The sequence below is a fragment of the Salmo salar genome, chromosome ssa02 (genome assembly GCF_905237065.1).
Source record: "Salmo salar chromosome ssa02, Ssal_v3.1, whole genome shotgun sequence".
Taxonomy (NCBI): domain Eukaryota; kingdom Metazoa; phylum Chordata; class Actinopteri; order Salmoniformes; family Salmonidae; genus Salmo; species Salmo salar.
In genome coordinates this window covers 71,077,606-71,090,459 of record NC_059443.1, presented here as the reverse complement: position 1 = coordinate 71,090,459, position 12,854 = coordinate 71,077,606, and the positions used below count along the sequence as shown (strand labels likewise).

The following is a 12,854-nucleotide window of genomic DNA, read 5'->3' as shown; positions in this document are numbered from 1 at the left end:
ATACTGTACTCTACTTTCATGAGTTCTACTGTACTGCCAACAGAGCATGAGCAAAATATTTTTGGCTCACTTATTTATTGAATATATAGTTTCTAAATTCAGTGGAGGCAAAAGAACATACACAGCCTAACATACGCAGATTGATTTAACTATCACCATGCCAACCAACTCCATTTAAAATCTATGGCTATGGTATCACCAACCCACCCCATCCCATTTAGAATATATGGCTATGGTATCACCATGCCAACCCACCCCATCCCATTTAGAATATATGGCTATGCCAACCCACCCCATCCCATTTAGAATATATGGCTATGGTATCACCATGCCAACCCACCCCATCCCATTTAGAATATATGGTTATGGTATCACCATGCCAACCCACCCCATCCCATTTATAATATATGGTTATGGTATCACCATGCCAACCCACCCCATCCCATTTAGAATATATGGCTATGGTATCACCATGCCAACCCACCCCATTTAGAATATATGGCTATGGTATCACCATGCCAACCCACCCCATTTAGAATATATGGTTATGTTATCACCATGCCAGCCCACCACATCCCATTTAGAATGTATGGCTATGGCGCTGGCTGGCAAATTTAACTTGACACTGGCTAGCCACAATCACATGACAATTTGGTTGATCTACTTTACAATTTGCATTCTGGTTTCATACAGTTTAAAATTTTTCACTGGGTCCACAGTCATTTTCATAGCTGCTCAGGCCTCAGGCACACACACACACACACACACACACACACACACACAAAATGGTATGTACGGCCTGCACCAGGAAGTCCATCACTTCAACTCGTTTGACAGAGTACAAAGCCTACCTCTACTGCTGGGCCAAGCTAACATACGCACAGGTAGGTAACACACATTCACCCTTCACACTCATCATCATATGCACACACACATACCCTTAGCATTGCCAAGACCTTACACACACACACACACACACACACACACACACACACACACACACACACACACACACACACACACACACACACACAGACTGGACAGGCAAATACTGACTGGCAATAAAATTATCCAGTGGAATGGACACAGAATGAATGAGCAAGAAAAAAAAGCGACTTCTGTTGCGTCCACTCTTCTCCGGCAAAACTTAAACACTCCGCCTCATGTGACCACGATCATGTGACCAAAGTGGGCGGGGTTTGAAAAGCTGTGTTCCGGGAGAAGATCAAATTGATTTTCATACTGCAGTTTCTTTGATCAAGAGAAAACAAAATATAGATTTTTGCGAGAGTAATCAGTATGTAGAGGATAGGCTTACTTCAATGTAGAATATGTCAATAATGTCAAACAAACACTTTGACAGGAGTGTGAGATAAGCTTTATAGAGCTGATGCTATATTTTCTTAAAAAGTGGACTGCAATTTACTGCAACTGAAAAGATTGTGTTTATGATTTGGAACTTTATGAGACGGATATGGCCGTTGGTCATAAGGTGTTAGTTTTGTTACTGACGGTAATATGCTGTGTTGGAGAGTGCAAGAAGAGAAATGTTCTTCTTATTATCGGTAAGTCTCTTTATGCTTTGGGTTATATTAACTGCAGTTGCTTTCATCAAATATCCGTGTTGTCACTGCGTGTCACTTATCAATGAGTTCGATCAGATATATTTGTGAGTTTTTGACTTCAGTTGATCTACTTAGCTACTAGGTCTACACACTTCATCTCTCCCCCCTTCACTCTCTCTCCACTCCCCCACTCCCTTCCTCCCTCGCTCTCTCAGCGGACGACGCAGGCTTCGAGACGTCGGTCTATAACAACACCGTGGTCCGTACGCCTCACCTAGCCGCCCTGGGTCGACGTAGCCTGGTGTTCCAGAATGCCTTCACCTCCGTTAGTAGCTGTTCTCCCAGCCGATCCACCATACTGACAGGCCTGCCGCAGGTAGGTGTGTGTGTGTTTCCTGTGTGTGTATAGAGAGAGAACGCAAGAGCGAGAGTGGTGTGTGTTCACCTCCTCCTTATGGGTCCTGGTCAAAAGTAGTGTACTAAATAACAGGGTGCCCTTTGGTACACACTCCTATTGTAATTTTTCTTCATGATGCATACAGCAACATAAAGTGCGTACATCCCAGATGGAACACTATACCCTATACAGTGCACTACTTTTGACCAGAGCCATATAGGGAATAGGTTGCCTTCCAGGGCAGGTCTAATATTCATCCATTTTGTTTTCCCGTGTTCCTCTGTCCTCAGCATCAGAATGGTATGTACGGCCTGCACCAGGGAGTCCATCACTTCAACTCGTTTGACGGAGTACAAAGCCTACCTCTACTGCTGGGCCAAGCTAACATACGCACAGGTAGGTAACACACATTCACCCGTCACACTCATCATCACACGAACACACACATACCCTTAGCATTGTCAAGACCTTACACACACACACACACACACACACAGGTAGATAACACATACTCATCATCACACGTACGCACACACACGCATGACACGTGCGTGCGTACATGTGTGTTTTGATGGAGTGTACCAGAGTAGCAGTTTCTCTATTCCTCCTCCATACAGGGATAATTGGGAAGAAACACGTAGGCCCTGGCCCTGTCTATCCCTTTGACTTCGCCTACACAGAGGAAAACAACTCTGTACTTCAGGTAGAATTATTAAAGCATTATTTTATATATTGTTTGTTTAGCGTTATTATGCTATTTTAGGATCTTATTATTTTATGACAATCTATGATTGTAAATTGGTGTATAATTAATAAACAGTTAATCAGCTAAAACAAATTGTACTACTGCTACTTCTACTACTACTGCTGCTACTACTACTACTATTACTACTACTAATACTGCTACTACTGCTGCTACTACTACTATTACTACTACTGCTACTACTACTACTACTGCTGCTACTACTACTACTATTACTACTACTAATACTTCTACTACTACTGCTGCTACTACTACTACTATTACTACCACCAATACTCCACCACTACCGCCGCTACCACTACCACCATTACCACTACTAACACCGCTACCACTGCTGCCACTACCACCATTACTACCACCGCTACCACCACTACCACCGCTGCTACCACTACCACCATTACTACCACTGCCACTTCACTACCACTGCCGCCACCACTACCACTATTACTACCACTAACACCGCTACCACCGCCGCCACTACCACTATTACTACCACCGCCACTACCACTACTACCGCCGCTACTACCACTATTACTACTACTAATACCGCTACCACCACCATTACCACTACCGCCACTTCACCACCACCGCCGCCACTACACTACTATTACCACTACCAATACCGCTACCACCACTATTACCACTACCGCTACTCTACCACCACTGCCGCCACTACCACCACTACTACCACCACTACCGCTGCCACTACCACCACTACCACCACTACCACTTCTACTACCACTGCTGCCACCACCACCACCACCACCCGCCGCACCACCACCACCACCGCCGCCACCACCCACCACCACCACCACCACTGCTACTCCACCACCACCGCTGCCACCACCACCACCACTACCACCACTGCTACTCACTACCACCGCCGCCACCACCACCACTACCACTACCACCACACCACCGCCGCCACCACCACCACCACCACCACCACGCACCACCACCACCGCCGCCACCACACCACCACCACCACCGCTACTCACCACCACTGCCGCTACCACTACCATTACTACCAATAATACCGCTACCACCGCCGCCGCTACCACTACTACCATTACTACCACTAATACCGCTACCACTGCCGCTGCTACTACCACTACCATTACTACTACTAATACTGCTACCACCGCTGCTGCTACCACTACCACTATTACTACCACTAATACCGCTACTACCGCTGCCGCTACCACTACTACCATTACCACCGCTACTCCACCACCACTGCTGCTACCACTACCATTACTACTACTAATACCGCTACTACCACTGCCGCCACTACCACTATTACCACTACTAATACCGCTACCACCGCCGCCGCTACTACCACCATTACTACTACTGCTACTGCCGCCACCACCACCACTATTACTACCACCAATACTGCTACCACTGCTGCTGCCACCACTACTACCATTACTACTACTAATACCGCTACCACTGCTGCCGCCACTACTACTACCATTACTACTGCCACTCTCACCACTACTGCTGCTACCACTACTACTATTACTACCACTAATACCGCTACTACCGCCGCTGCTACTACTACCACCATTACTACTACCAATACTGCTACCACCGCTGCTGCTACTACTACCACCATTACCACTGCCACTTCACTACTACTGCTGCTACTACCACCACCATTACTACTACTAATACCGCTACCACCGCTGCTGCTACCACTACTACTATTACCACTACCAACACTGCTACCACCGCTGCTGCCACTACCACTACCATTACTACTGCTACTTCTACTACTACTGCTGCTACTACTACTACTATTACTACTACTAATACTGCTACTACTGCTGCTGCTACTACTACTACTATTACTACTACTAATACTGCTACTACTGCTGCTGCTACTACTACTACTATTACTACTACTAATACTGCTACTACTGCTGCTGCTACTACTACTACTATTACTACTACTAATACTGCTACTACTGCTGCTGCTACTACTACTATTACTACTACTGCTACTACTACTACTACTACTACTACTATTACTACTACTGCTGCTACTACTACTACTACTACTGCTGATACTACTACTACTACTACTAGGTGGGTCGGAATATCACCCGGATCAAACTACTGGTCAGGAAGTTCTTCCAGACCCAGAGAAAGGAAGAGGAAGAGAGACCGTTCTTCTTGTATGTAGCGTTCCATGACACCCACCGCTGTGGACATTCCCAACCGCAGTACGGATCATTCTGTGAGAAGTTTGGGAACGGCCAGAGTGGAATGGGGAGGATTCCAGATTGGAAGCCAGAATACTACACCCCAGACCAAGTCAAGGTAAGGATTTGGTGCTGGTTCTGTTGTACTCTGTTCTACTCAAATCTATTCTAAGACAGTATATCACTTTCCACCTGCTATTTGAGAGTACTATCATTAATTATTTCATTGAATATAATATCATATGTAATATAACACTTACCCAGGTGCCCCACTTCATCCCAGACACCCCTGTAGCGAGAGCTGATTTGGCTGCCCAGTACACTACAGTTAGCAGACTGGACCAGGGTAAGAGGAGGAAGAACACACACACCGACATGAATAGAGAGAGGAACACACACACACACACACACACACACACACACCGATATGAATAGAGAGAGGAACACACACCGACATGAATAGAGAGAGGAACACACACACACACACACACACACCGATATGAATAGAGAGAGGAACACACACACACACACACACCGACATGAATAGAGAGAGGAACACACACACACACACACACCGATATGAATAGAGAGAGGAACACACACACACACACACACCGATATGAATAGAGAGATGAAACACACACACACACACACACACACACACACACACCGATATGAATAGAGAGAGGACACACACACACACACACACACACACCGATATGAATAGAGAGAGGAACACACACACACACACACACACCGATATGAATAGAGAGAGGAACACACACCGACACACACATGCATGCAAGAACACACACACACACCGACATGAATAGAGAGGAACAAACACACACACCGACATGAATAGAGAGAGGAACACACACATGCATGCTAGAACACACACAGACGTATATTAGATATCTATTTATTACATAGCTAATACATGACAAGTAAACTTCTCCGCTGTAGGTATTAGTCTGGTTCTACACCATTAATCCATCCATGGCTATGTCCGAATACCCACACTAGCGTACTACATACTTAAACTGCATACTCATTTCGGCGTTTGATCTAGTAGAATTCACTCGTCTTTTCCCGACTCACGTGTTTGACAACAGCTGATAATCAGATAAATTGACACACTGTACCAAAATGATCTAATGGCGGGAGTCAACGCAATCGCTCATCACATGACCCATTCAGAGTTCTGTTTTCTACATTTCACAAACTATACTGAACAAATGATATAAACGCAACATGCAACAATTTCAACGATTTTGTCTGAGTTACAGTTCATATAAGGAAACCAGTCGGTTGATATAAATTCATTAGGCCCTAATCTATGGAATACACATGACTGGGAATACAGATATGCATCTGTTGGTCACATTACCTTAAAAAAATGGGCCTCACAATGGGCCTCAGGATCTTGTCACAGTATCTCTGTGCATTCAAATTGCCATCGATAAAATACAATTGTGTTCGCTGTCCGTAGCTTATCCCTGCCCATACCATAACCCCACCGCCACCATGGGGCACTCTGTTCACCACATATCCTCTACTGTCTTCCATAGGTATTGGTCTGGTGCTGGCTGAGTTGAGGGAGGCTGGTTATGAGAACGACACCTTGGTGATCTACAGCTCTGATAACGGTATCCCTTTCCCCAACGGACGCACCAACCTGTACGGATCAGGCACCGCAGAACCCATGTTGGTGTCATCACCTGAACACAGGGAGAGATGGGGAGGGACCAGCCAGGCCTACGTCAGTCTACTGGGTGAGAGGGAGGGAGAGAGGGGGAGCAAGAGGGAGGGACCAGCCAGGCCTACGTCAGTCTACTGGGTGAGAGGGAGGGAGAGAGAATGATGGTTGGAGGGAGGAAGGGAGAGAGAATGATGGTTGGAGGGAGGGAGAGAGAGAGAATGATGGTTGGAGGGAGGGAGAGAGAGAATGATGGTTGGAGGGAGGGAGAGAGAGAATGATGGTTGGAGGGAGGGAGAGAGAGAGAATGATGGTTGGAGGGAGAGAGAGAGAATGATGGTTGGAGGGAGGGAGAGAGAGAATGATGGTTGGAGGGAGGGAGAGAGAGAATGATGGTTGGAGGGAGGGAGAGAGAGAATGATGGTTGGAGGGAGGGAGAGAGAGAGAATGATGGTTGGAGGGAGGGAGAGAGAGAGAATGATGGTTGGAGGGAGGGAGAGAGAGAATGATGGTTGGAGGGAGGGAGAGAGAGAGAGAATGATGGTTGGAGGGAGGGAGAGAGAGAATGATGGTTGGAGGGAGGGAGAGAGAGAATGATGGTTGGAGGGAGGGAGAGAGAGAATGATGGTTGGAGGGAGGGAGAGAGAGAATGATGGTTGGAGGGAGGGAGAGAGAAGAAAAGGGAGGAGGGAAGGAGGTATTGGTGGATTGACTGATAATAGCTGGGGAGAATGAATTAATGGATGTGTGGATGTATTTCTTGATGCATGTGTGTAATTCCACTATGTTACCATTAAGGGGAGACATAACTACCCTTCTACAGTATATGTTAGGGAGTCACCAAGGAAAGGAGGAAGGAAGGATTTTAAAAGTAATTTAACCACTATGTTTAAATCTCAATTTGCCTTTCCACGATTCCTCACATCCTCTCTCTCCTCGCCTCTTTCTCAAAGCCCATTGGTGGAGAAGGTCAGAGGGGGAAAATCTTGGATGTTCTCCTCCAATGTGCTTTAAGGAGGCAAGGATATTGGATATGAGGAGTTACAGGAAGACAAATTGTGATAGAACCTAACCATCGCTCTCCCTCCCTCCCTCCAGACATCACCCCCACCTTACTGGACTGGTTCTCCATACCGTACCCCTCATACTGCCTCCCGGGCACCCCTACCACCCCTGTCAGCCTCACAGGCCGCTCCCTCCTCCCTGCCCTCATCGCTGAACCCTCACCCGCCGCCTGGCACACCGTCTACGCCAGGTAAAACCCACCCCCTCCGCCAAGCACACCGTCTACGCCAGGTACAAAGGAAGGAAGGCACGGTGTGTTAGATGTTGGTGTTATAACCAGTAAACCACTGAGACTATATATTGGGTGGTTTCCCAGACACTGTGATTATACCTACTGTTGTCCTGGACTGAACAGCATGTTCCATGCAGATTCTCCATTGAGAATGATTTTTAGTTCAGGACTAGTTAGAATCTGTGTCTGGGAAACTGGCCCATAGTGTGACTTTCTTTATTTGTGTGTATTAGGTAACACTTTACATTACAGGGTCCTTATTACTGTTTAATTATTATTTCAGTCTAACAAGTATTGTAATTACTCATTACTACACTGTACTTTGGATTATTGCTTTATTTATGTCTTCTTTGTTCTTCCACACTGTCTACGGCAGCCAGTCCCTCCATGAGGTGACCATGTACTACCCTATCCGCTCCATCCACCAGGGAGCGTACCGCCTGCTCCACAACCTCCACTACCGCATGCCCTTCCCCATAGACCAGGACTTCTATGTCTCTCCCACCTTCCAGGACCTGCTGAATAACACCCTGGCCGGACGGCCCACAGGCTGGTTCAAGACCCTGCAACAATACTACTACAGGTACTGTTATAATACACTATTATATACTATATTATACACTATTATATTATACACTATTATACGCTATTATATTATACACTATTATACGCTATTATATTATACACTATTACACGCTATATTATACACTATTACACACTATTATATTATACACTATTATACGCTATTATATTATACACTATTACGCACTATTATATTATACGCTATTATATTATACACTATTATACGCTATTATATTATACACTATTACACACTATTATATTATACACTATTACACACTATTATATTATACACTATTATACGCTATTATATTATACACTATTATATTATACACTATACGCTATTATATTATACACTATTACACACTATTATACGCTATTATATTATACACTATTACACACTATTATATTATACACTATTATACGCTATTATATTATACACTATTACACACTATTATATTATACACTATTACACACTATTATATTATACACTATTATACGCTATTATATTATACACTATTATACGCTATTATATTATACACTATTATACTATACACTATTATATTATACACTATTATATTATATTTTACACTATTATATTATACACTATTATACTATATTTTACACTAGTATATATCTGATTAACACCCTGGCCGGGCGGCCCTCACGCTGGTTTAAGGCTCTGCGACAATACTACTACAGGTACTGTTATAATACTATTATATACACTATTATACACTACTACACACTTATATTATACACTATTATACACTATTACACACTTATATTACACACTAGTATACTATATTATATTATACACTTATATTACACTATATTATACACTATTATATTATACACTATTATACTATATTATTCACTATTACATTAAACACTATTATACTATATTATACACTATTTTACTATATTACACACTTGTTTTTTTATTATTTTTAACCTTTATTTAACTAGGCAAGTCAGTTAATAACAAATTCTTATTTACAATGACGGCCTACCAAAAGGCTTCCTGCGGGGACGGGTGCCTGTGATTACAAGAGAGACAACACTACTACATAAAGAGAGACCTAAGACAACAACATAACAAGGCAGCAACTCATGACAACACAGCATGATAGTTATATTATACATTAGTATATATCTGAATAACACCCTGGCCAGGCGGCCCACAGGCTGGTTCAAGACCCTGCAACAATACTACTACAGGTACTGTTATAATATTATTATATACACTATTATACTATATATCTGAATAACACCCTGGCCAGGCGGCCCACAGGCTGGTTCAAGACCCTGCAACAATACTACTACAGGTACTTTTTGAAGGAGATCCCTTTATGTATCTGAGTTGAGAGGACAGATGTAATTACAGATAGGGAGATAGACATAGAGAGGTGTGTAGAAACCCCAGAGAACCCCCGTCGCTGAGGTGGCGTGTGTGGTTCGGAGTCAGGAGCTTAGACCGATACAACGAACACTATAATACTAGACTAGAAACCAGGAACTTTGGGTCCTGGATGCTGATTGGCTGAAACAACATTTCAGCCGTATGTAGTGCATTTGGAAAGTATTCAGATCCCTTGACTTTTTCCACATTTTGTTACGTTACAGCCTTATTCTAACATTTATGAAATTGTTGTTTTTTTCTCATCAATCTACACACAATATCATAATGATAAAGCAAAAACAGGTTTTTAGAAATGTTTGTGAATAAAAAAAACTGAAATATTACATATATAGAAGTATTCAGACCTTTTACTCATAAAGGCCTGATTGGTGGAGTGCTGCAGAGATGGTTGTCCTTCTGGAAGTTTCTCCCATCTCCACAGAGGAACTCTGAAGCTCTGTCAGAGTGACCATTGGGTTCTTGGTCACCTCCCTAACTTAGCTCTAGGAAGAGTCTTGGTGGTTCCAAACTTCTTCCATTTAAGAATGATGGATGCCACTGTTCTTGGGGACCATCAATGCTGAAAAAATGTTTTGGTACCCTTCCCCAGATCTGTGCCCTGACACAATCCTGTCTTGAAACTCTACGGACAATTCCTTCAACCTCATGGCTTGGTTTTTGCTATGACATGCACTGTCAACTGTTGGACCTTATATAGACAGGGGTGTGTGTGCCTTTCCAAATCATGTCCAATCAATTTAATTTACCACAGGTGGACACCAATCAAGTTGTAGAAACATCTCAAGGATGATCAATGGAAACAGAATGGACTGGAGCTCAATTTTGAGTCTCATAGCAAAGGTTCTGAATAATTATGTAAGTAAGGTGTCTGTTTTTTATTTGTAATAAATTTGCAAACATTTCTAAAAACCTGTTTTTGCTTTGTCATTACGGGTATTGTGTGTAGATTGATGATTTTTATTTATGCGTCGTGCATAAGAACAGCCGTTAGCCGTGGTATATTGGCCATATACCACACCTCCTCGTGCCTTATTGCTTAAATATACCACGGTTGGGCAAAAATACTTGTTTACTTTTCTATTTATGTTGGTAACCAGTTTATAATAGCAATAAGGCACCTCAAGGGGGTTGTGGGATATGTCAATAGACAACACACCTTTGGGCCTTTTATAGTATTTGCTTAATTATTCTCTTATGTAGCGGTACTACTGTTGTTATACTATCTTCATTACCATAGAAATTAAACTATACAATATAAAAACTATACAATATAAAGCATCGGAGTCTATAAACAATATAAAAGCTATACAATATAAAATAAAGGGTTCTATATCTATGATACTACCATAGATATATAATTGATAGAATAGGCTTGGAACCTCTAACCCTGGGAAAACATCTTTCTATGACTACTACAGGGACCGCTGGGAGCTTTTTGACTTGCGGTCGGACCCAGAGGAGACTGTGAACCTGGCTGGGGACCCGGCTCTCGCCCCGGTCCTGGAGAGCCTCAGACACAGGTTAGTATTACTGTTCTTTATATTATGGATCGATTATTGTATATCGATATGGATATTATGCAGGGTTGCAAAATTCCGGTAACTTTCCCAAAATTCCCAGGTTTTCCAGAAATCGGGGTTGGAAGATTCCCAAAATCAGGATGGAATAAGCAAGAAATATGGAATCCTTCAAACATTTCAGGAAAACCTGGGAATTTCGAGAAAGCCAAACCATTTTCCCCTTGGGGGAATTTCTTATGTTATATCTTATGTTATTTGTTATCTTATTTATTTCCTAATGTTATGTTGGCAGGCTGCTGAAGTGGCAGTGGGAAACTGGGGATCCTTGGGTCTGTGGACCAGACGCTGTGCTGGAGGACAAACTGGAACCACACTGTCGACCACTCTACAACGGAGTCTGACCGCAACTAGACCACAACTGGACCATGATTGATCCACAATCAATCATATTTATTTTATAAAGCCCTTTTAACATCAGCAGTAGTCACAATGTGCTTCACAGTTAGCTGGCCTGAACCTCCACAGAGCAATCAATGCAGAAGAAGAATCACAGTGTCCAGGAACATCTCCCTAGAAAGAAGGAATCTAGGAAGTAAGATGGAGAGGAATCCGGCTCCTGCGATGGCCCATCCTTTTGTGGCTGTAACAGGTAGAGGTTAAGAGTACATGTGGCCATTAAGAGTACATGTGGCCATTAAAGAGGTACTTGGGGATTTTGTGTAGCCACAACTGTCTTTATTTTAATGTGAGTTATAACCCATGAGTTATGACTATAGGGCCAGGAGTTTTGACCAGAAACCACCTCGTGACCTGAACAGGAAGAACTATGGGTTATGATTATGATGACCATTTATGGCTGAAAAACAAAAAACAAATGTGGTATAGCTTCAGTGCAAATGTACTGGGTTTCATACAATGTATGTTTTGTATGATTTCAGTTTGACAACATCTAGATGTTGAGATTTTATGTATTTTGTAAAATAAAGTATTTTCTTGCTTCTCCTGTTTATAATTTTTTTCATAATAATGTCATCAGTATTTAAGTTCTTAAAAGCTGATATAGTTATATGAACTAGTTGGAGCATCACAGTTTAAAGTCTATTTCTCTTTGGTGTCAAACTTATATTTGGGGATGGGATGAACGGAAATGTAAGAAGGAAACAGAAATGTTCTGTTTTATTTACAGACCTTTTTATTCCAAGCAGCTGGCTTGCTAGGATTGTTTCTAGACTATATTATATCAGCCTGTTGCATGTAGAGCACACAACAAGTCGACTACCATCAGATCTGGCTGAATCACAAGAACCACAGACAATTTGATTCATCGATTCGTTTTAAATCATAGACTACTCAGTTCCATTAGCGTTATATAGTCAGATTATTGATGATCTGCTCTCCGATATT

The 12,854-nt window shown here is 42.8% G+C and overlaps 1 protein-coding gene across 2 annotated transcripts; it reads left to right on the top strand.

The window, feature by feature from the left end:
* The first annotated feature begins 1,187 nt into the window (after window positions 1-1,187).
* LOC123730896 (N-sulphoglucosamine sulphohydrolase) lies at window positions 1,188-12,450 on the top strand. 2 transcript variants are annotated; one of them, XR_006762328.1, is made up of 11 exons: window positions 1,188-1,565; window positions 1,781-1,941; window positions 2,253-2,358; window positions 2,580-2,665; window positions 4,817-5,050; window positions 5,197-5,278; window positions 6,504-6,772; window positions 7,730-7,886; window positions 8,305-8,511; window positions 11,349-11,450; window positions 11,743-12,450. XR_006762328.1 is itself a non-coding variant. In XM_045709217.1 (11 exons), exons 1-11 carry the CDS (start codon window positions 1,475-1,477, stop codon window positions 11,849-11,851), a joined length of 1,539 nt encoding a protein of 512 aa, XP_045565173.1. In that variant the 5' UTR covers window positions 1,190-1,474; the 3' UTR covers window positions 11,852-12,450. The 2 variants fall into 2 exon arrangements, 1 of the variants encoding a protein (XP_045565173.1); XM_045709217.1 differs by having other exon boundaries at window positions 1,190-1,565; window positions 6,504-6,707.
* The last annotated feature ends 404 nt before the right edge of the window (window positions 12,451-12,854 follow it).

Excerpts from the sequence above, each read along its gene's own strand:
- LOC123730896 (XM_045709217.1), top strand. The coding sequence starts at position 1,475 with ATGGCCGTTGGTCATAAGGTGTTAGTTTTGTTACTGACGGTAATATGC. Across the intron at positions 8,512-11,348 it reads CTGCAACAATACTACTACAG|GGACCGCTGGGAGCTTTTTG; the intron begins GTACTGTTATAA and ends TGACTACTACAG. Across the intron at positions 11,451-11,742 it reads CTGGAGAGCCTCAGACACAG|GCTGCTGAAGTGGCAGTGGG; the intron begins GTTAGTATTACT and ends TTATGTTGGCAG.